This window comes from Pteronotus mesoamericanus, unplaced genomic scaffold (assembly GCF_021234165.1).
Source record: "Pteronotus mesoamericanus isolate MK-2021 breed Mesoamerican mustached bat unplaced genomic scaffold, CSHL_Meso_final contig_269, whole genome shotgun sequence".
Taxonomy (NCBI): Eukaryota; Metazoa; Chordata; class Mammalia; order Chiroptera; family Mormoopidae; genus Pteronotus; species Pteronotus mesoamericanus.
The window spans coordinates 3,344,157-3,369,566 of record NW_026555114.1 but is presented as its reverse complement, the minus strand read 5'-3'; the positions used below and the strand labels follow the sequence as shown (position 1 = coordinate 3,369,566).

The following is a 25,410-nucleotide window of genomic DNA, read 5'->3' as shown; positions in this document are numbered from 1 at the left end:
ACCATAGCTTTAAATTTTATTTTCAATTACAGTTTACATTCAATATTATTTTGTATTAGTTTCAGGTGTACAGCATATTGAGCATGTTGCTAAGACAATCATATACTTGACAAACTGTTGCCTCCTGATATTTCCAGTACCCAACTGGCACAACACATAGTTATTACAGTATTCTTAACCATATCTCGTATGCTGTACAATTACCATAGATTTCAAATTATTCTTGCTATCTGGTAGGGTGAGCATCCTGCTTATTTTTCTTCATTTGGCATTTATTGGCCCTTTTCATGTGAATTTTAGGAGCAGCTTCTTCCTCTTTTAAAAAAATTATTTTTGTCTTTAAATTTAATTTATCTTTATTGATTCTGACCTACTTTTTTTTTTTTTACATTAAGCCAAAAAGTGCTAATAATTTATCACAGCTTTGTGCTTTATAGATTGAAACCAAATGAATTTGCATCAGCTGTTTGTGAGTAATGCAGGGTATTTTGGTCCTTTGCTAAATTCAGAATGAAGTGCTAAAGTTCTGATATATTTTGTACTAACCATATAGATCTTTGGTAATGGATAAAATGGGAAAATTATTAATTTAAGATCAGAAATAACCTGTCATTTTTGAAATCCAACATTTACTTATTTTTAAAATCACTAAGTAATAAAGAGTAGAGTTTCACTGGTGGATTTTTTAAAATTGTAAGGTGTTTTTAGTGTTGTGTGCATATGAACAAACATTTTCTTCATTTGGCATGCAATGAAAATAGTAACTATCAGTAATTCTAGGTCTTACAAAGAAAATCTGTGCTAAGGGATTGACAATTTTTAGGTATCCTAGCTACTTTTCTCCTAGAGAATAATATTAACAAAATTTTGTGAGGGGATAGCAGACTTTGTTCCCACTGTTTAGAACAGAACCTGGCATGAAAGTATTAGTGAATTTTTAATTCATGGATGGACATGTATTTCTGAATACCTTAATAAATAATCATTTGGACAGTGTCTGTAGTTTGAATTTTAATGTTATATTCTCTGCTAAGCTGTTGAATACTCCACTGTTGTTTATTCTGTTAACCTAAATCATTCATAAGATACCACAAATATAACTTTAAACAGAGACTGGACTCCAATGCAGTCTTTCCTTCACCTGCAGATGTTGAGCCTGATAACTGTTTTTTGCATATACAGCCTTCTAATCAATTTATGACTTATCAAGCATCAAAATAAACTTAATTACATTTACCAAGTTAAATGATGAAAAGGACCCATGAACATTACTGAAGCCCTTTTTCCACATATTTTCTCTCTTTTATGGAAGGAAATGAACCTGTTAGTATTTCTGTTTTTCCGAAGTTTATTTTCCTTGCTCAGTACAGTGATTTCTTGATGTGGAGACTGCAGACCAGCTAGTTAGCATCACCTGAGAACTTGTTCAAAATGGTAATTCTCAGGCCCCACCCCAGGCTGATTAAATTAGAAACTCTGGGGGGGCCGGCCCCTGCAGTCTCTTTTGAGAGTTCTCCGGGTGATTCTGAACATGTGCTGAAGTTGAGAACCGTTGACGCAGTACAATACTTTCAGCTCTCCCGTTTAGTTCCTTATAAATTGTTGGAGATATTTTTTTCCAGATTTCTTTCCAAATGTATACTTCGCCTTGTTATTTCTAGATTTCCGGTTATTGTCTTTTCTTTCTTTTAATACTTTCATCTATATCCAATTTTCAAACATTTAAGAAAGAGCATACTTATTTTTTGCAGTATAGTAGATTTGGTACCCTGCCTGACCTTCCCGAAGAAACAATTTAAAATGGTAACTATAGTTAATAATATATTGTATATTTGAAATTTGCTAATAGATCTTTAGTGTTCTCACCACACACACATGGTAACCATGTAACTTGATTGTGGTAATCATTTCACAAGGTATACTTACATCAAAACACTGCCCTGCATACCTTAGGCAAAACTCCCTAAAGCTGAACATATGCCATATATGTTTATGACCCAGTAGTTGTGCTGGAGACTGGGTGGGGTGAGGTGGGAATATAGCCAGTAGAAACACATACATGAATTATTCAAAAGACATGTACAAACATATTAATAGCAACAGTATTCATTATTAAAAACTAGAAGCAACTGAAATGGATAAATAATGGTGGTATATTCATATAATTATATGCTACAGGAAACAATGAAAATGAATGAACTATTGTCACATGCAACAGCATGGATGAGTCTCAATCATAATATTAAGGGATAGAAGTCAGACACGACTTGTAATACATCATGTATGATTCCATTTACATAAAATTTTCAAAAACAGACAAAATGAATCTATGGTTTTTGTCTGGTGATAGTGCTTATCTGTGGTTGAGGGTAAGGATCTAGTGACTGGGGGGCGGTATGGAGTGCTTGGGTACCTTGGGTTCGTTCACTTTGTAGAAATTCATTGAGCCAAACACTTACAATGTATGTACTTTTCTGTATGTATGTTTTCCTTCAGTACAAAGTTGATTTAGAGAAATGGTAATGTTCCTTTTTTTTAAACTGGGTGGTAGATACATGGTGTTTCTTTCATGGTGTTTTATATCTTACTCACCTTTAATAAATATTTTATTCTTATTTAGTATTCAAAAAATATAAAAAATAGTCACTGCTTCATTGTTAATATATACGTGTAATGTACCAGGCACTATACTCCAAGCATATGCATGGAGCACAGTGCCTGGGACATTATAGATATATATTAAATATTCATTCCACTGAGTAGAAATAGGCTGGTTGTTCCTTTTTGCTGCCTAACAACCTATTTTGACTCAGTTATGGGTAAGTAATTATTTCTAGATAATAAAATTATGAATAATGCCATTATATTGTGCTTATATTTAGTATTATCCTGCTGAATTTGTTAAATTAAATAAGAAACCTCTCGATATTATTGTATGAACACTATCATGAATTATTAGTATATTGTTTTTAATTGTGACTCAGATGAACATCAGCAATTTAGATAAGTATAGTGCAGACTTATAGATGTAAGTCAATAGATTTCAAAGCTTTGAAGATGTGAAGTTTATTAGACCTAATTTTCAGATGTCTTACTTTTTCTTTTTATTTGCTTCTGAACAACTAGAGTCACAGCTAACTTTTCCAATATATCTTGTGTTCTTTTTCTGTACCATGCTGCCTCTAGCTTCTTGCCTGTCTTGTATCTTCACTCTCCGCTTTCCTGAATGCCCTGCATCCTGCTAAGGGAAGAGTCCTTAGGTGTAAGACTTAGGGATTGCGACTGGGGAGAGGCTCTAGACTTTGGATCTTACTTCTGATTCCTTCTCCAATGATTCTTCTTTTCTTCCTTCGAAAGAACATTGGTGCCAAATTTTCATCAAGATATTGGGAATCTAAAAAAAAAAAAAAAGCTTCATAAACATTGCTTTAATTTCTTTAACAATAACATTATTTGGAGTAAACTTTTCTGAGTAAGAGCACTAAGTAACTAAGTAAGAATATCTTAAATGGTATTTTACAGTTTTGAAAACACCTTCACAGATCTTTTCTTACTAGATTCTCAGAGCAACCTTATGAGTTGGTACTCAAAAAATTTAATTCAACTAACAAAAAAACCCGCAGCTAACATCTTACTTACTGGTCAACATTGAAAACTTTTCTCCTGAAGATCCAGGACAAGATGAACATGTCTGCTCTCACCATTTCAGTTCAGCACTCTATTGGAGGATCAGGGTAGGGCAGTGAAGCAAGAAAAAGAAGGAAAAAAGGCATTCAGATTGGAAAGAAAGAAATAAAATTATTTGTGGATGACATGACCTTATATATAGAAAATTCTAAAGAATTTACAAAAAAAAAAACAACAAAAAACTATTAGAGCTAATAAAGGAACCCAGCAAAGCTGTAGGATACAAGTCCCATATACAAAAATCAGTTGCATTTCTATACAATAGTGATGAACATCTGAAAATGAAATTAAGAAAGCAGTTTAATTTACAATAGCATCAAAAGAATAAAATAAAAATAAATTTTACCAAAGAAGTGCAAGACTTATTCACTGAAAACTGGAAAGCATGCTGAGTAAATTAAAGATCTAAATAAACAGAAAGGTGTGTTCATGGATTGTAAGACATAATATTGTTAATATAGGAACTCTCCCTAACTTGATCTATAAATTCAATGCAATTCCTATGAAAATTCCAGCTGTATTTTTCCAGAAATGAACAAGCTGATTATAAAATTCAGAGAGTCGCCAAGCCATTTTAGCCACAGCAATCTTACAAAAGAAGAACAAAGTTGAAGGACACACTCTTCTAATTACAAAACTGACTACTAACCTGGAGTAATCAAGAATATGTGGCAGTGACCCGAGGAGAGTCATATAAACCAGTGGAATAGAGTTGAAAGTTCAAAAATAAGCCCATACACTTACAATCAGCTGATTTTCAACAAGGGTGCCAAGATCATTCTGTGGGGAAAAAATAATTTCTAACAAATGATGCTGGGACAACTGGATATCTATATGCAAAACAGTGAATTCAGACCCCTATCTTACACCCTATACAAAAATTAACTCAGAAAGGGTCAAAGATCTAAAGCTATAAAATTCTTAGGAGGAAACAGGTGAAAATCTGCATAACCTTGGATTAAACAGTGACTCTTTTTTAGCTATAGCACAAAATATAAGGAATCCAAGAATAAATAGATAAATCGGACTTTGTCAAAATTTAAAACTTCCATGTATCAAAGGATCCTATCAGGAAAGTGAAAAGACAACCCACAAAATGAGAGAAAATACTTGCAAGTCATATGTGTCTGATAAGGTCTAGTATCCAGAATACATAAAGAACCCTTACAACCCAACAATAAAAAGACAACTCAATTTTAAAATGGACAAAGGATTTGAATAGACGTTTTTCCAAAAAAGATGGGCAGACCACAAACCAGCACTTAAAAAGATGCTTAACATTATAGTTATTAGGGAAATGCAAATCAAAACCACAATGAGATACAACATGACACCCAGTAGTATGGTATAGTTTAAAAAAAAAAGTGTTGGCGACAATGTAGAGAAACTGAAGGCCTCATACACTGCTGTTGGGAATGTAAAGTGGTGCAGCCATTGAAGAAGACAGTTTGGCAGTTCTTCAAAAAGTTAAACAGAATGACCCAACAGTTCTACTCATAGGTATATGACCAAGTGAGTTGAAAATATATGTTCATACATAAACTTGTACTTGGATATTCATAGCATCATTATCCATAATAGCCATAGAGTGGGAATAACCCAATGCCCATCAGCTGATGAGTAAACAGATATGATATATCCATGCAATGGAACATGATCCAGCCATGAAAAGGAATGAAGTACTGTCATGCTACAACTTTATGCTAACTGAAAAGAAGCCAGTCACAAAGATAGCAGATTGAATGATTCTATTTATATGAAATGCCCAGAATAGGAAAATCCAAAACGACAGAAAGTAGATTGGTGGTTGCCAGGCAGGCGTTGGGACTAACTGCTACCAGGTTCAGGGTTTCTTTTTGGAGTGCTGGAAATGTTCTGGAATTAGTGGTGATGACTGTGCTACATAGTGAATATACTGAAAAGCACTGGAGTGTACACTTTAAAATGATGAATTTTATGTTATACTGGGGCAAAAGTAGGTTTACAGTTTGTACAAGAAGAGACTTGCAGGTTATGATTATTACAATAGCTTTATTAACTCAGTTTCACGTACTCACACAGTAAACCTACTTTTGTCCCACCCTGTATTAATACATAGTATTATGTTGTCTCAGTCTGTTTGGGCTGCTGTAACAAAATACCTGAGGTTAGATTGCTTATAAACAACAAAAATTTATTTCTCATGGTTCTGGAGGCTGGAATCCAAGGTGAGGGCGCCAGCATGGTTGAGTGAGGGCCCTGTTCTGGGACACAGGCCTCTCACTGTGTCCTCACTTGGTGGAAGGAGTCAGCTAGCTCTCTAGGGCCTCTTTTACAAGAGCACTAATCCCATTCATGAGAGTTCTGCCTTTATGGCCTAATCATCTGCCAAAGGCTCACTTCTTACAACGTTATCACCCTGGGCATTAGGTTTTCAGCATAAGAATTTGGGGAAGACACAGACCATAGCAGCGTATATTTCAAAAAATGCCAATAAAAGGTTCAACTGCCTTGGCCAGGTAGCTCAATTGGTTAGAGCATCATTCTAATACACCAAGGTTGCGGGTTTGATCCCCAGTCAGGGCACATACAAGAATCAACCAATGAACACATGAATATGTGGAACAACAAATTGATGTTTCTCTCTCTTCCTTCCTCTCTCTAAAATTAACAACAACAACAACAAAAAGTTCAACTAATATGTATTGCATGTTCATTGGGTGGACAGGCATGCCAGAGCTTAGAATTATGATACTTAACTATGTAGTGTAAGATAGATGGTGATAAATAGTGAGAAAACTTTTGAAGAAGCACAAATAAAGGAAATACAGAAGATACTCAGTCTTAGTTGAAGAACCAGGGAGTTTCATACATGACTTGTAAGATGGGTAAGATTTCCATAGATGCAAGGGGTTTGGAATAGGGAATTTACGCAGAAAGAACAATGTGAACAAAGGCATGCAGTTTGGAACATGAAGTACATAGGGTCAGGGTGGGACATCGAGGCAGATGAGGTAGAAAAACAAGGGTAGATCCTGCTAAGGATTTGGTTTTATTATTTAGAAATCACATTTTTTATTTCAGGTCTTGTGTGGCGGCAGAGGGAAGACTGAGTTGGAGAAAAATTAGAGTCAGGAAAACCAATTCAGTTATTGCAGGGGTTTCTTTTTTGTTTTTTTTTTTAATTTTTTTACTTTTTATTTTTATTTTTTTAGGAGAGAGGTAATATGGTCTGAACTAGACTAGCAGTTGTGAAGATGGAGGGGAAGACTCAAGTGCAAGTGACAGTGTAGAAGCAGAATTACTAGGTCTTGACCTCCATTGTGGAGCAAGAGGTTAGGTGGTAAAGGAAAGAATGGCCCCAAAGTTGTGAATTTGAGTGACTTGAAAGGGTAATGATGGTATTAACAGAGAGAAGGAGGACAGCGAGAGAAACAGAAGAGTGGTACGGATAGGGAGACACCAGTGAATGTGGCAATTAGAAAGTCATTGGTGACTTGGAAGACAGAACAGTTGAGGTAAATCGTTGCTGGACAAAATGTCAGGATGGTTGGGGAAGATTGCTGTAGCACGATAAAGTGGGAGGCAAGAAAGGGAGACTTGAGAAGTTTGGTTGTGAAGTGAAGAGAAAAAGGGTTGATAATTGGAAGTGACAGATGAGCTAAGGGATTTTTGCTTTTTAAGTCACTGTGAGAGGTGTAGATATGCCTCTGGGAGGAGAGAGGCTTACTGGCCGTGACCCAAGATGCAAAACAGAAAAGGCTGGTGGGCTGGGGTCAAACCTACAGGTGAAGGGTTCTGCCTCCTTTCTCTTCGCCTCTGTCTTCTGTTATTCAGCATTATTTGATTTTTACCCATGTTGTATATATTGGTAGCTAGTTTCTCTTTAACTGCTGGATACTGTTCCATTGTATGGACTGCACCACAATTTGTTTATTCATTCACTGGTTGGTAGACCTTTGTGTTATTTCCAGTTTGGGGCTATTACAGATAAAGCTGCTACGAACATTTGTGTGCAGATGTGGCTCTATGCTTGCCTTTCCTTTGACTGTGTCACATCTTTGCCAATATTTAATTTTGTCAGCCTTTTACAGTTTTCTTCTCTCTTTTTTTTTCCTCACCAAAAGACCAGCATGGGAACTTGCTTTTATCTTTAGGTTTGTAAAGGAATTGCAAGGCCCTGGGGACTGTCAGGGGGTTCATCCATGCGAATAGTTGGATGATGGTCTGAGATGGATGATGTGAAGGTTATCTCTGGAGGCTCTTTGAGAGAGAACTGTAGGACATCAACAGTTTAACTTATGTCTACTCCATCATGTCCAGCCCCACGTGACTTCAAAATTTTAACAGAAACTGCTGTTCCAGGAGTTTATAGCACAGAGTGATTCCACAGGCCTGAAGGCGGGTGTTACTGACGGCCTTCCTCACGATGTTCTACACTGGCACTGCCCAACGGAACTGCGTTCAGCGATCGCCACTAGCCACAGGTGGCACGAAATGGGACCGGTGCCCCTGAAGAGTTTTTCATTTTAAGTAATTTAATTTTAATAGTCATATGTGTCTATTGGTTACTTTATTGAGCAGTGCAGTTCTAAACTGTTATTTTTCTGGAAAGGTGGTCTGACAAGAAACATACTGATGGAGTGGAGCTGGTCAGCTGAGCTGGCTCTGGGCCAAGGTCATGGTTTTGCTCCCACTTCCCTTTCCTGTGAGGAGTTTGTGTGTTGCTAGAGAGACGAACCGAACCGAGGCCGGAAGCACCACAGATGGGGGAGGAGCCGGGGGTCCCTGCGCGCTGCAGTGAGGGCAGGGCCAGGTTTTTGGTGAGGCACTCTTCTAGTCAGACGTTGTGTGCCCTGCTTAATTTGCCCTACGAAATTCTTTACTCAACAGGAAAGCATATACTTAATCCAGTTTTTAAAGTGAATCTTTGGACAAAATTATGTTACTTAAATTCAAAAACTGTATAATGTTGCCAGAGGAGTTCTGGTTAAATCCTCCAATTTTTTGATGAAGGGAAACAAATTTTCTTTCGGTATTTTAAAGTCTCTTAAACAAATAGTGATATAATTACTTCCACTAAAGTTTCATTCTTTTGAGTAGCCATGAATTAATCATTTTTTATATTTCAAATTGTTAATGAAAACATTTTACAGCCTTCAGACAGCTAAATGTTCTAGTCACTCATTACTAAACTTGTATAAAATTGCTCATCAATTTTGTATTTTCATTTCTTAATAGCTGCATGGGTGTAGTGGCTGGGCTCTTATTGTTTCCTAGAGACAAGGTCAGTGTTAGAAAAACTGGAATTTTCCCTTGGCATTACTGCGGTAAGTAAATGGCTACTATTTATAGGGACTTACATTGTAATGAGAAAATGAGATACCCCGCTTGGCTTACCATGAAAACACAGATGCTTCTAGATTCCAGTAGGAGGCCTTGTGCTCACAGCATCTGTTTTAGTTGGCCAGACAGATGACTTCTAAAGACTTTTTTCACTGTTGTTTGAAGGACATCACCTCTTTGACAAGTAAACAAGTTTACAAATGAAAAGGTTAACTTAGCATTTTACAACCTTTTTTTTTTTTTTTTACTTTGGCTATATCAATTCTGTGTAATTTTGGACTATTAAATAAGCTTGAATTGTCCTCTGTGTACATATTCTTTTGCAACTGAGATAGATTTGTATGGATCCATAAGGTGATTTATTTAACAAATGTTTGATGAGCACTCACTATGTGCCAGGCCCTGTCCTACCCCAGGAACCAAAAATTAGAGCAAAATATAGTCTCAGTTCTTGAGACGCTTACTGTCTTTTATGGAATGTAAACATGTAAACAAACAGTAAAATAAAAATGCAGTTAGGTGCTTCCACCAGAAGTTACTTTATCAGTTTAGTGGAGAAGATGAGGTGCCTAGGAATGCCTAATACAAGTACTGTCGGAGCTGAGAATTGTAAAATGAGTAGGAGTGGGCAGGCAAGGGGCTCGGAGTTGCTGTGAGAGAGGAATGTAGAATAGACGCCCCTTTATTTGCAGGGGCTATTTTCCAAGACCCATAGTGGACGCATGAAAACTGCAAATAGTACCAAACCCTACATATACTATGTTTTTTCTTATACATACACACCCATGATAAAGTTTAATTTAGAAATTAGGCACAGTAAACGATTAACAACAATAATAAAATAAAACATTTATAAAAACAAACTGTAATAAAAGCTACCCGAATGTGGTCTCTGATAGCTGAGATGGCTACGAGATGTCTGAGGAGCAGGTGGCACAGACAGTGTGGAGACGCCAGACAGGGGGAGCCGTTCACCTCCTGGGCAGGATGGAGAGGATGGCGTGAGCTCCCATCCCACTACTCAGCATGGCGCACAATTTAAAACTTACGAATTGTTTCTTTCTGGAATTTTCCATTTAATATATTTGGACTGCCATTGACTGTGGGTAACTGAGACTGAAGAAGGCAAAACCATGGATAAGGGAGGATTGCTATAAAGAAAGAAGTGTGTACGTGAAAGAGACCCCAGGGTAGGCACGATATTAAAAAGCTGGATACCTTTTTGTCAGATAGCTGGGCAAATTGTGACCACGGGCAAAAATACTCTCATTCAGAAAGCAAACTTATGACCTAGACTTTATTCATCTCATGTTCTAACTTAGCAACTTCCAAAGAGTTTACCATGAGTCCCATAAGTAAAAAATATATTGGTCAAATATCACACGTATATGTATATATATTTATAACTTCTATACTAATAGTTTATATACATAAAACATACACCAAAGGAAATAAAAAAGATGAGCCAAAGTTGAAAATATATTTTTTTCTTACATTTATTAATAATAAAGAAAGCAAAAATGATGCTTCACTCCTTTAAATTCTCAGTTTAATATTTTGTGATACACCTATTAAGAGGTCAGTTTCTAAATTCAGTTTCCTTTGCTCCTTGGGTAATCTTGCAAACCCTTCAGCTGCACATAATCCCACTTCAGAGACCACTGCTCTAGACAGCTGGGATAACTGCATTGAAACTAGTCTTTAGTTAAAACAAAGACGAGGCAAAAAGTAACTTATTTTCCTTTATACATTTGTGTTTGGGAAACAAGTTGAAGAAGAATTAGAATTGGCTGGAGGTTTGAAGAATGGACACTTCAGTCACAAACTAACTACAAGTATCATATTTTACTAACGAGGAAATCTTAGGGAATGGTGAAGGGTTAAAGGTTAAATACATGATATGGAAGAATGTCTTGCTAGTTAGTGTCTGTTGATCAAAAAGATTGTTATTTGCTGTTTTTAAAAAACATACACTGTAATTATCTGTGTTGGGAGATATTTGGAGGATAGTTTTCTCAGTCTGTAGGAGATAAGGTTCATAGCCACTTGGGATCTCTTATAAAAAGATACGTTTCATGATACTCTTTTCGAACTTTTTAATTCATTGTGCTTGAATCAGTCAAAATTCTTCTCTTCGAAGAGATAGAAAACCAACTCAAATAAGCGTGAGCGAAAAAGAGAATTTCTTGGCTTATAACCAGTGTTCAGGACTCAGGAACTCTAACTTGGTTGTCCGGTCTGTGCTTCAGAGTGTGTATCTGTGTCGCTGTCACCTTTGCTTTCTCTGTGACAGTTTTATTCTCTCTTAGAGCAGAAAGCCTTCCTCCGTGTGGTGGCGGGGCAAGGGAGAGTGCCATTCTCACGTCACGGGTCTACACGCGATCCCAGGGGTGGAACACGGCTGTGTGCGCTGTGATTGGCACGCCCACAAAAGCGTGTGGAATGAGGAAGGAACCGGTTTCCAAAGAAAGGATATGCTGTTGTCACAGATGAAGGGATGCTGGGAGTCAGAAGCAATAGTTGTTTACAATAGGTGATGTGGCGTAGGGATAGGAAGGCATGAACTATTCTTTAAGTTTATAAAAGATAATTTTATTTTCCTAATCCTTGATTTTTATAGAGTATGCAAGCTGCAAGATGTCCTACAGATGAATTATCTTTAACCAACTGTGCAGTTGTGAATGAAAAAGATTTCCAGTCTGGCCAGTGAGTATCTAACCTTGTTTTTCTTCTAACCTGTTAGGTGGTATTTTAGAAAGTTCTAGAGAGCCCTTATTTTTTTAGTAAACTCAAGAATAATTTTTATTCCTCTTGCTTACTTAGAAAATGGAGATGAGAGTTATGTATTTCAGCCTTTACTGTGTTAAATTTTCATAACTATAATGTTTTTAAAATCATACATTGCTTCTTACAACTTTTATATTTTATCAATTTTCTGAGCAGAACTAAACATACTGCTTATATGAGTCGCGTTGCCATTAGGTTTTTGGCTCTGGAGTCAGTTGTCTGAGTTTGAATCTTCTTCCAATTACAAGCTTGATGACCATGGATAAGTTACAGTCTCTGTATCCTAATCTATAAAATGGGGATGATAATAATGTCTTCCTCAGGGTTTTCGTAAGGATTGAGTTATACAAATCACTTAGAACAGTGCCTAGCACATTAATAAGTCCTCAGTAAACATTTGCCATTTTGGTCATTGCTGCTAAGAGACATAAAAATTAGAAGATGCACAAGTGTAGGATCTTTACAAGCATTTTCATTGTCATTATTTTAACTGATTCATGTCACCCGCAGCCAGAACTTCTAAAGGCCCCACTAATAGTGCCATCCACATACTTGAGAGGTTGGTAGAGGTCAGGAGATGAAAGGGCTGTACCAGAAGGCAGACTAGGGAGCTAAGGAATAATGAAGCAGGATTTTAACTGAGTATCTCTGTCTCTCTCTTTCTTTCTCTCTCTCTCTGTCTCTCTCTCTCTCTCTCTCTTAAGATTTCTATTAAATACGTGAGTTTCACAGAATTATAATTGGTAATAATCTGTGGTTTTCAGCTTTAGAGTAAGAGGCTGTACTATATGATTGTATTGATATTGTTTTCAGTTCTAAAAGCTCTGAAGCTCTGTGGTGCTAAGTTGAACACAGAACATCCCACGTAGAAACTGGAGTATAGATAACCTGTGTGAGAATTTGTTAATGGAATTCTTTACACATGTCAAATAGTCACTGTGTTCACAATGGGGTTACTTAAAATATAGTAACCATAAGGAACTTACGTGCTAAAGGCAAACTGGTATGTATTGAAACATTAACCACTGATACTAAAAAATTATAGCATTCTAAAAGATAATTTAAAAAAAGATGGTGTATAACAGTTTGAAGCTTCTGTCTCACACCCAGTTCTTGGTAGTGTCTTAGTGTAAGAAAATATTATGAGATGACTATATTTTATCTGTTCACGAATCTTTTCTGGGCAGGATGAATTAGTACAAAATGTTTTGAAGTAGTAAATATTGATATCTATATGAAAGCTGATACATTTTGTGGAAAATATTTTATTTTTACCATCTTTTTAGTTTTACAGGTTGTTACTGTTTCAACCTGTTATGAGAATCTGCAAAGAGATTTAAACACTGGTCCTAAAAACTAACTTATTTTTTTTATTGTCATATTCTGCTTCTCCTATTTTTGATTCTCCTTCTTTGTTCTATTTAGGAGGTAAAATAATTTTCAGGAGAATAAATTCATCTCATTTTTAATTAATACTAAGGACTCTAAACTACTGTCATCAGTTTTATGTAAAGTGAAAATGTTATGAAGTTGATGTGTTGGATGGTATGTACTCTCTTGAACTTGGTCTTCATTCTGCTTGATATGTGTTTGGCCCAAGGTTCTCCTTGGTTCTCCAAGGTTCTCCAATTTTGAATTGCTGACATTTTTGGAAATGAAATCTGTGGTCCTAGTCCTTTAGGATTCTCCTATAATGCTGTGTTTCCACCTGGTACTCAAGTCTCAGTTGTTGGATGTGAACACATTTGGAAATGGTATTCCTCATCCCCTTTGACACGGAGTACTGACTGTGTTTCTGTCTTTTAGGCATGTGGTTGTGAGGACCTCTCCCAACCACAAGTACACATTTACACTGAGGACCCATCCGTCGGTGGTTCCAGGGAGCATTGCGTTCAGCTTACCTCAGGTAACTCAGATGTTCATTTATTCTCCATTCTTGAAATCCGTAGAAGAATAAATTCATTTAAAGCAAGTATCAGTCACTTTGTGACTGTACTGATGCACATTGAAGAAAAACACCTGGGTAATATGCATGGGATTTAGAATCTCCTGATCCACAGTCAGATGCATTATCTATTGCGCCACTGGCCCACCCCTTCATATGTGGCATTTAAAGGCATATCCTTTATTGCCAGTGTTACTGTGTCTGCCTTTTATTGCTTTGATTTTTTCTAATTTAAAAAAATTCTGAAGTAATATCAGCTATCAGATAAGGTGTCAAATTACTTTAATGTTAACTCCCAGGGTAATCGAGAAGATATAAAAAGAACACTTAGTTGTAAAATTGGCATCTACTAATAGTGATTTTTTAAATGCAGTGATGTCAGACTAAAGAATATGGTACAAGTAATTGTTATCTCAAATTACAACCTGACTTGCTGGACGCTAGTAATGACTGGAAGGGTGATGATCACATTTGTAACTGTTGGTGGATTCTTCAGAGGGAAAATTGCCTCGCCCTGCCCCGGGCACGTAATGCATAATCTAGGAGCACTGCAAGTACTGGTCTGTATCCTCTTCTCCCTTATCTTGCTGATGCTGCTATTCCCACAGCCTTAAGCACCGTAAATACTACCCCTACCTTCTAGTTTTCCAGTAAGCATTGATTTATTACATTGGAGGTTTAGGGAAAGAGATCAAACATTCATTTGGGGAACTGTTAAATACCTCTTGAAGCTCTCAGAAATTAATGGAAAACCTTCACTCACTGTTCCCCTTTTCCCTGTTTGGATGCATTTCCATTATCAGTACTACTCTTCACATTTGTTTCTATAGATCAGAGGTCTGGGCTATTCCAGGGTTTGTCAGCTTTCACAGAGCTCCATTTGGGATTCTGATGGTTAGAAATGGGGTTTCTGACTATTTCTCCTTGTCTTTCTGCTATTAAAAAGAGCTTCTCCAACATTTACTATAGGCCAAGTATGAGTCTAAGTACTTTTGCACCTATTCACTCCTTTAATTTTCAAAACAGCTTCACACCATAGATACTATTATTGTCATCCTTTGAGACTGTCTTTGGGATTGAAGTACAGAACCTAAATTTGGCTCCTCCGTGACCCCAAGTCTGGGCTTAAGCAGCATGCTGCTAAATTTCAGGTTGGTTGTGAGTGAGATGGGACATTACAGAGAAGGGACGTGAAGGGCAGGGAGGAGGAAGGCTTGACCTCTGGTGAGAAAGCTGGGAGGGAGAGCACTTGCTGTTGCGCGCATTTAAAATTCAGCATCCTCCTCAGTATCCACCCTAAACCCACTATGTTCAGATGAGTAGACAAACTCTTCACTTTCAGCCAAAAGTTATTTTTCTCACTAGTCTTTGGAGTGTTATCAGTGATTACTAATTTTGGACATACACCAAGCCAGTCCCAAATTCGTGCCTAAGCACAACCTGGCCTGCCTCCGTTCATTGTTGCTGTTATAACCAGTCACGACCTGGGGAGAAGCTAAAATCTGGCTACAAGTGCCTGAAAATCCTTTGGCTAGTACACAAAGACTAGTTGTGACCATCTAATTATTTGAATCCCTGCATGGGTTTCAGTATATATTGTCTGACCAGTTTCAATTTGGTTTATGAACTGAATTTTTTTTTTGCGATACTATAGCAAACTAACTAACCACAGTACATTTAGAGCACTGAAATACTATCTAATACTACAAAGATCTTCAGGAGTTTTAATATTATCTAAAGGAGTATCTACCCAACGGTGCCGGATTTACTGTAAAAAGACAAGTTTTATATGTTTTGGGTTGGATGTTCAGATATAAACTGAAGCACATAAGTTTCCTAGACTGCTGTAACAAAGTACCACAAACTGCGTGGCTTACAATAACAGAAGTTTATCCTCACAGTTCTGGAGGCTAGAAGTCTGAAATCAAGGTGTCAGCTGGGCCACGTCTCTCTGAAGACCCCAGTGAAAAATCTGTTCCATGCTTAGCTCCTGGTGTTTCCAACAGTCCTTGATGTTCTTTGAACTGGTAGAGGCATCACCTCAGTTTCTGCCTTCATCGCCACCTGATTTTCTCTCCATGTGCCTGTGTGACTTTTCTTCTCATAAGGACGCCAGTTATACTGGCTTAGGACCCACCCTAATTTGATATGACCTCATCTTAATTTGAATCCTTGTGCAAAGACCTTTTTTCCAAATACAGTTACATTCACAGGTGCCAGGGCAAAGACTTATCTTACAGACATATATCTTTTTATGAGACACAGTTCAACATATAAGAGATACCATGTTTTGGTCTTTGAATGTGTTCCTGAAATTCAGTAAAATTTTTTTCTTCATTTATCTAATTTTGATTGATTTGGCTTTATCTTTTTTTCTCTCGTTTTACAGCGAAAATGGGCTGGACTTTCTATTGGGCAAGAAATAGAAGGTAGGTAAATATTTTAGTTACCTGAGGGAGATTTCTTATGATTTTCTCATAGTTATGGAGGTCTGTATACTTTTCTATTAATGGTTGTTAGGTCCTTACACATTCATTGTAATCATATTACTGGTTAGGCCTAAGAGACTGGACAGTAAATAGTTATGGTACCTGTGTCCCTATCTCTTTATCTTCTTGCTATTCTGCCTGGAAATTACAATAGGGAAAAGAATATCCATATATTCATAACTCGTAGAATATGTAAAAGGTAAATATATGTACAAATATTACCATTAGGAGCTCTGTGTAGAGGTGCTATGATAGAATAGGGTAGGATGAATTCACTGGAAACCAGAAAATTAACCAGAGAAATCTTTCTAGGCACTGGTGTTTGAGCATGAATTTTTTCTTTCATGAAGGTGACATTTTTGAGGAGTACATTTATAAAATAAGGAGTTGTTGGTTAAAGGGTAGAAAGTTTCAGTTACACAAGATGAGTAAGTCCTGGAGATCAAATGCACAGCATGGTGACTACAGTTAATACTACTATATTGTACACTTGAAATGTGCAGAGAGGGTACAGCTGAGACACAAGATTTACCCTAAGGATTTTTCTGTCTTTAAAGTCTTAATATCCTTATTAGGATATTTTTTGGAATTGGTTATTTGGGTCCATGACCCAGATATATAATGGATTGTTTTAGTATGTAGGTTTAAGTTTTCTTTTATTTCTAAAAAGTTTTCTTAGATTATTATTTAAAATGTTAGTTACAACCCAATTGTTTTGATTTTCTTCTCAGGGACTCCGCTTCTATCTATTGAACCTTCTTTGCCTTTCTTCCATTGTAACCACTTTTTCCCTGGTCTTTTAAAATTGTTTCTTTATCTTATTTTTTATTACCATGGTTGTTTTTCTGTCATTCTTTACTGCCTCTTAGTAAGTATTAATTTGAATATATTCTCTCTTGGGTACTTTGTAATTATTCTTCACTACTGAAATAGTTTTGTCTTTTTCTTCAGTTTCTTTCCTGAGTTTAACAAACTCTCATTGCATTTCGTGTGTTTTTCTATTTGTTTTTAGTTTTTAATACTCTGATTTTAGGTGTTTTTACCATATATCTAAATACTTGTTTGAGGATATACTTAACTTTGTTTTTGAGTTAGAGGGAGCTTTAATATTGGGGTTATCTTTGCTGACTTTCTTTTTCTTTGTGGAAGTAGTATCAGAGCTAAAACATTTTGATTGGGGATGAAAATAAAAGAAATTACTTTAGGTATGGGTAGCTGGTAAAGAGGTTATATAATTAGAGCTTTCTAAACTTGCCTGAAAGAAACATTTAGGGAGTTTGTTTTTTAAAAAGAGATCCCCAGGCCTCTCCCCTGGGGAGTCTTGAGTCATGAATCTGTGTTTTTAACAATCACCCTGAAGTGGTTCTTATCAGCTACAGTTTTGGAAAGACTGACATAAATGGTTCCCTTAACTTTCACCCCCCTCATCTGTAGCATAGTGAGGAGCAGCGGCAGTGAGGAAGTTCAGCACCCAAGAGAAGTTGGTCAGTGCGTGAAGCCGGGGTTCTCTATTTGCAGACATTTGCGGAAATAAAAATGAATACTTGTTAAATCTAATGAGAAAATGGGTGGGTATATAGCTGAACTTTCTAATTTTCTTAAACTTACTTATCTAAATGCAGGGTTAAAAGTGAGCCTAAATTTAACTTTTAATGTACATAAGTTTTGTTTTGAAATGGTGTGAGCAATCTTGATGAACTGAAAATGTGTTTTGTGGCTTCAGTTATCTTTAAAGCATTCTTCTGCTACCAGAAATGCTTATCTTGATTGTAAAGTCAGCCCTTTAAACAGCAAATCAAACAAACTTAATGGGCAGAATTATAAAACCAAGTAATTGGGTCGGACTAAGTTGGAGTAAGTTTGAGACAAGGAAGGGTATGGGGCCTGAGCGATGCAGAGGGCGTGGCTGTAAGGGTAGAATGTGGGCTCCCTGTAAGTAGAGGTGCAGGCACAGATAGGATAGGAGTGTGGCATGAAGGGGAGCCCTGGTTCAGGGGCTCTGGAACCACAGCTCTATCTGCAAGGTGGGTATTTCTTAGTCAGGTCAAAGATTTTACTCTTAGGAATCTTCTGGAAGAATCATTTAGTCTTCTGTTCATCTGGAAATGCCATATTTTAATTATTACAGACTGATGTTCAATGAACACATTTGGCCATTATAGTACACCTATCATTATGATAGCTAAGTTTATTCAAAGCATTGGTTTTTTTTACTTATAAAATATTTTTTATTAGTCTTTGACATTAAATTGCTATTAGCCATAAACTAAGAAAACATTGTCAACCTTCCTGCCCTCTTTTGGCACCTGTCCCCTTGCAGGCTGAGCACGGTGCTGAGGACAGTGCTGACGGTGGTGCTGCCTGTGATTCTGTCCATGGCGCCGCCCATAGCATTCACAGCCATGGTTAACTGCGTGGCCTTTCCTATTTAGGAACATTGACCTGGATTAAATGCACTTGACAACTGTAGTCAGTAATGATGATATTCTAACATGCTTATGCAAATTCCTTGCTCTCAGGATGATACACATATATTCATATGTGCATATACCCGTAAATATATATGCATTATGTCATTATGGAATTGTTTTGAAGTCTTTAATGCACAAAATGGTAGCATACTATACAGATCTTTCTTCTGCAATATACTTGTTTTACTCAATGGTATGTTTTAATGGGCCATTCATCTGTATTAAATATACATTATTTTTAATTGTGTACAGTATTTCATATTAGCCAAATTTTATTCATCATCCCTACTGGTCAGCGTTTTTTCACTGTTTGAATATTACAAATAATGCTTCAGTGAAACTCTATGGATCTGTTTTTAGGCAAATGTCCAAGAGTCTTTTTGGGACAGACATCTGAGAGTGGAATGGCTGGATCACGTAATTCATGTTTACATTGGTATTACATCCTACAAGTACCTTCATTTTGTGGGGAAACAACTAAGCTCTCTTGCTTATGAATGTTACTTAGCATATAACTTGTACTTTCTGGGAAATGTTAAGAAAGAACAAAACATCCAGAAGTGGCGTAGGCAGGAGAGTATTTTGAAACTCCCAGTTGAGATTTGAGATGTGATCCTCAGTACATATTCCATCCCCTTAGCTTGGCTTCCTTTGTTAATTTGCTTTTGAAAATGTTTATCTTTAAAATATGTGTGTCCCCCTTTATGATAGCAAATTAAAATATAAAAATATGATTACACAAGCAACTTTATTCAAAGAATTTACAAAAAATCTTTGTACATAACTCAAGTAGCTAGACTATAAGAAATAAGTTTAGAACATAATTTAGAGTGTGAAATCATAAAGATTTATCCAATCCAGTCTTATTTTATAGAAGATGTGACACAGATCAAGGCACAAAGAGCTAAATGATTCTTCTAGTTGCTAACAGAATCTATTGTTATGAAACACACAGACTCCAAAATTTGTCTCTCCTCCTTTGTTATTAGTTGGAGACTATGGTAGGACTTTGTTTGTTTTTTTGCTATTCCATTTAAACAGTTCATGAATATATTAAGCATCTAACATACACTGTTAGGTGCTGTTAATACAAGGATGAATTAAAAACATGTACAACAGGTAGAACTTACTGTAGTTCCTTGGATCCAGTAGGTATTCAGTAAATGTTTTTATAGTATTAAAAAAAAGCAATGTCAAACTGTAAGTTGCTTTGGAGCAAATCCCTGTAGTAAGCAGTATTTCTCAAGCCTTTTATTGCAGGGGTTCCTGCATCCTACTTTGTTAAGGCAAAGAGTCCCTACACCGCTCACTTTAGCTCTTTCTTGTGTCAAAGAAAAATCTGTTTGGAAACAGCATTCTATGTCAACATCACTGGTACTTCAAATACTGTCGTTCTGAGGAAGATGCGGAGGCCTTTAGGGGGCAGCAGGGGACTGTGATTTCCCCATCGGAGGCAGATGAGGAATGAAAGTAGAAGAGTGTTGTTCAGTATGTTCTAATTACTTCAGGTGGGGAAGAAACTCAAGTGGTTATTACTATGTTTTAAAATCTGTGCCTGTGCCCCCCGAAGAAGGCCACGTAAAGCCCCCTTTTGGTCAAGTTCTGTTACGATTCATCTAGGTGAAACTTTTAGTTACTTGAAACACAGCAAGTATTTGGTGTCCCTGTGATTTAAAATAATGCTTCTTTCCCCGCCCCCAGTGTCCTCATATACGTTTGACAAGGCCAAACAATGTATTGGCACAATGACCATCGAGATTGATTTCCTGCAGAAAAAAAGCATCGACTCCAACCCTTATGATACTGACAAGATGGCAGCAGAATTTATTCAACAGTTCAACAACCAGGCATTCTCCGTGGGACAACAGGTTGTTTGAAATTTCCTTTCATTACTTTCATTAATAGGCATTCTAATCCCTGCAGTGGTCCACAATTGTTCTACTTTTAAAAAACTGAGAGGAGCTTTGCAGAGAAACAGGTATATCTAAGATTAGTGATAACAAGTAAGGGAAAGGTTCCCAAAAATTCTGAAGTCCCTTTAGGTTACAGTGTCATATATAATTGCAGCAGCTTTTCCATCTGTAAATTTGGAAATACTGCAAACATACATCTCTCAAATTTCTTTCTTTTCTTATTGTAAGGCATTTGTTTGCTTTGGGTGTCTTACTCTTTTGCTGATACATTTCTGTAGAAAAGTAGTTCTTTTTTTGGTATGAACCTTTTAGAGACTCTTAAGGAAAAAAAAAATATATATATATATATGTATGTTTTCAGGTTTTTTATAGAACCTCTGAAGCCCTGATTCTCTCTCCTTTAAAATTATATTATTGATATTGACCCTTTGTTTGGACTTCAGTTGATAGCATATTGTTAACCTCCTAGGAAGAAATTCTGTCCTTTTAAAATTGTACTCTTAAAAAATGGGTGAGTTTATAAATTGCTATTTGTTCATATACATAAATACATAAATAATCACTGCTCTTTTGCCCCTATATTACATTTGTTTGCTTCTTTGTGACTTTTCCTAGTCATTTCTAATCCCTTCCTCCTATCGTAGATCCATAGCAGGGCCCTCAACATGTGGTCCTAAGGTCCCTGGGGGTCCCTGAGGCTCTTTCAGGGGCTTTGCAAAGTCAAAACTACTTTCATAGTAATACCAGGACATATGTGTCTTTTTCCTCTTATTCGCTTATGAGCAAACGGAGTTTTGTAGATAGATGCTAGTGCAGCACATCAACTACTGAAGCAGACATGGGGTCCAGCTGTTTTCATTAAGAGATTTATGAAAGTGTGACAGTGCCACTCTTTCAACCTGCGATTTTTTTATTTTGGAAAATAATATTTTATAAGTAAAAAATATTCATAATGGATTTACTTATTTTTAGATTGATAAATAAATTTTAGTTTTTTGTTCTAATTTCTAATATGGTAAATATCAATAGATATAACCCATGTAAACAAAGGCCTTTGGGGGTCTTGAGAAATTTTTGGCTTATAAAGGGATCCTGAGACTAAAATCCTGGAGAATCCTTGCTTACAGCATTCCGATCTGTAACGACTTGCCTGGACCACCCTTGCAGTCTCTCCCATGGGAAGGTGTGTAAGATGGGGAATGAGGAAAGTGGTAGGAGGAAAGAGTTGTTGGAGTAAAGGGGTTATTTCTTTTCATTATTCTGTTCAGTGACATAGATCTGAACAAGACTAAGAATTTGATAATCCACATGTTATAATATCAAACTTTTGCAAATAGAAACTGAATTACTGATAGGAGAAGGATACAGTATGTTTATTATTATCATATTTTGCCACGTATAATGAGCACTTTTTCCCCAAATTTTTTAGGGAAAAATAAGGGTGTACATTATACTTGGGTAGTACCTGAAATACCTTGTATTTGTTGCTGTGTTTTGTAATTATTTGTTATGTAAAATTACTTGTACCCTATATGTTTAAAAATAAATGCTGAATTTCCTTTCTAATACAAAAAACAAGGATCTAAATATAAATAAATAAATAATTGAATTAAAAAATTAAAACGAAAGATTTTTTTCCTGAAAGTTTGGGCCAAAAACATGGATGCGTATTATACACGGGAGCACATTATACATGGCAAAATGTGGTGTTTTTAAGAATACTAGAATTGGAATGAACCTCAGATTTTATCTTGTCTAACCTCCTCATTTTGCGGATGAGGAATTTTAGGTCCAGGGAAGGGAAATGCCCCTAGTGACGCATCCAAGGGTGTAACTGAGACAAGAACCTACTAGTCAGTTGACCAACTAATTAAACAAGTATTTATTGAATACTTAATATGTTCCAGCCACTATTTTAGACACTGCAGATCAACAGTGAAGAAAATACACATAATCCCTACTCTCACAGAGCTTACTTTCTAGTTTGGGAAGACAGGAGATAAGAAAGAAATGCCATGGACTGTTAAGTGCTGCGGTGTAAGTAAAGTGAGATGACGCACTAGGGAGCCGCTGTGGTGCTACTTTGGATTGAATGGTCCAGGAAGGCTCCCCAAGAGAGCATTTAGCTGGTAACTCGTTGCCTGCCTTTCCATTGCCTTTTGGACTGTACAACATTCCTCTGGATTCCTACACTTTCGGACTCAGAGTTGAGCTCGAGTTGCCTCACTAAACTTCATTGTTTTTACCTTCTCCTTTAGCTTTCGTATTTTAGTGGAAAATGCTTAAAAGAATGCTTAATAGAAAATGCGTTCATGTTTTTAACTATTTTAAAACAAATAACATGCAGACATCTATAAACCCATGAGAGAAAAGCCTCCATAATACAGAGAAGAAATAAATATCTTACCACAAATCACTGTTCTTTATATTTATTGTCTTTCGTTGTAGGTAGTGGTGGCAAGACTGACAGCCAACTCTGCCTGTTAGGCTTACTGTTACCCCCCAGCACGCACAAGAGGGCCTGCCTTATGGAAGGCACTCAATGAATACTTGGCAAATGACTGCATCAGACACTGTATTGGTTATAGAAAAGCATAGGTATCAGAGTCACAGACCCAGGCTGAACCATGGCACTGTCATTCACTGTGACTCCGGGTCCCAGGGCTTAGCCCCCATCTGGATCTCAGCTTCTTCACCAGTTAAAACTGAGGAATAATTTCTGTTTCCAAGAGAGTTTGTGAATATTAATAACATAACCTCTTGTGGTGATTGTTTGGAACACAGCAAATAGCTCAATAAATGTTAGTTCCCTTTTCCTCTCGTTGGTTAGGTGGGTAGCTTGCCACTGGGGCAGATTTGAGAGGAACACACAGGACAAAGTTGGTTTTTGGATTTGGAAAACATTGATGATGATACGAGAATCAAGCCATTATGTTATAAAGTGATTTTTCTGCCCTTACCTCTTTTCTGCATAGCTTGTGTTCAGCTTCAATGAAAAGCTTTTTGGCTTACTGGTAAAGGATATCGAAGCCATGGATCCCAGCATCCTGAAGGGAGAGCCTGCGACAGGTAAAAGACAGAAGGTATGTTTTATTTCTAATAATTTGTGGTAAATAGTCTTTATAATGTGAATTATGCAGATTAATAGAATTTTTCTACCCATTCTCTTGCTCAGTGATTGCTTTCATATTATGTACCCTGTCTTTTACGATAGTAGGGACAGAAAATTGCTTTATAGCAAGCATTGTTATTAAAATATAGCATAAAATACATTTATTTGTAGCCTTCATGGTAATTTGGAATTTGTAATTCTGACTGAATGCAGATGATATGTATTGTAAATAAATAATAACAATAAGACAGGCATTATGAAAAGACATATGCATTGAAATAAAGAAAATAGGAATAGCCAGAAGATAGTTACAACAAAAGCAAATGTAAACTTAGATGATAGCTTACAGATTGGCTCTGCTCAAGAGACCTCATTCCCCTTTGTTTTCAGCTTTGCTTTGAGGAGCCCAGAGTCTGCTATTAGACTACTATACTAATTATTGTCTTTCTGTACAGATTGAAGTAGGACTGGTTGTTGGAAACAGTCAAGTTGCATTTGAAAAAGCAGAAAATTCATCACTCAATCTTATTGGTAAGAATCAGTTTTTAGAAGATTCTGAATAAAGTGGGGTCATCTCTGTTATCACGTGTGACCCAACTACAGTGATTTTCAGGTGGGAAGGAGAAAAGGGTGCTTCCCTTGAGAAAGGTTTTTACAAAATCACAATGTGCAATGAAGAAAAAGTTTAAAACCTTCACTAGGTCAGCATTGTCCAATAGAAATATAGTGTGAGCCACATCGGTAATTATTCTATGTCCTAGGAACCACACTATAAGGAAAAAGATACAGATAAAATTAATTTTTAAAGTTTTTATATTGAGATAAAATTAGATTTACAGAAGATTAGCAAAAAATAGTTCAGAGAGTTCCTGTGCACCCTTCACCAGCTTCCTCTGCTGTTACATCTTAAATGACCATAGTACAGTCACCAAAACTAAATTATCATGGTGACATGGCTGCTGACTAATCTGCAGACTTCGTTCAGGTTTCACCAGTATTTTCATTATGTTCTTTTTCTGTTTCAGGATTCTACATTGCTTTCAGTTGTTTACTCTCCATAGTCCTCTCCCGTCTCAGGCGGTTCCACAGACTTTCTTGGTTTATCATGACCTTGATTAAGGGTCAGTTATTTTGTGTAGGATGTCTCTCACCTGGTTGTGTGTTAAATGCAGCACTTCTATTAGTGATTGCGTTAAATGATGAATGTGTAGGGGAAGAAACTCTTTCCAACAGATGCATAGTCCAGTCATACTTTTTATATTAGCCCTACTTTTAGTCTATTAAAATAATGCAGATTTGGCTTCCAGAAGAGTAGCTCACCAGTAACTAAGTTGATGTCTACTCCAAAAGAAAGTAGAGAATTTTCATTGGTTGCACATTGTCATATCCAAGATTATTTAACTTTCTTAGAATGTGTGGCCTTTTTTCCTTTATTAATAGATTATCATTGCCTCTTACTGATATTTTCTTAATTATAAGTAAAATATTTATTTCATAAACTATGGATAACACCCAAAAATAACTCAAGCAACTCTAAAATTTTTAAATTTTTAAATGTGATTTTATTTTAATACTGTTTTATAATTTACTCTTTTTGTTTAATATATTTCAAGCATCTTAATAAATACACCTTTTCAACATAATTTTTAATTACTATATATGTCATTTTATGGATGTAGGA

The 25,410-nt window shown here is 36.4% G+C and overlaps 1 protein-coding gene across 2 annotated transcripts in view; it reads left to right on the top strand.

The window, feature by feature from the left end:
- Nucleotides 1-25,410, top strand: part of NSF (N-ethylmaleimide sensitive factor, vesicle fusing ATPase) — a 133,041-nt gene that overhangs the window by 7,310 nt on the left and 100,321 nt on the right. For both annotated transcript variants that reach the window (XM_054574877.1, XM_054574878.1), the window contains exons 2-7: nt 11,633-11,718; nt 13,606-13,705; nt 16,134-16,173; nt 20,406-20,572; nt 23,593-23,700; nt 24,185-24,260. In XM_054574877.1, the coding sequence (XP_054430852.1) occupies nt 11,633-11,718; nt 13,606-13,705; nt 16,134-16,173; nt 20,406-20,572; nt 23,593-23,700; nt 24,185-24,260 (577 nt within the window). The remainder of the gene's footprint in view (nt 1-11,632; nt 11,719-13,605; nt 13,706-16,133; nt 16,174-20,405; nt 20,573-23,592; nt 23,701-24,184; nt 24,261-25,410) is intronic.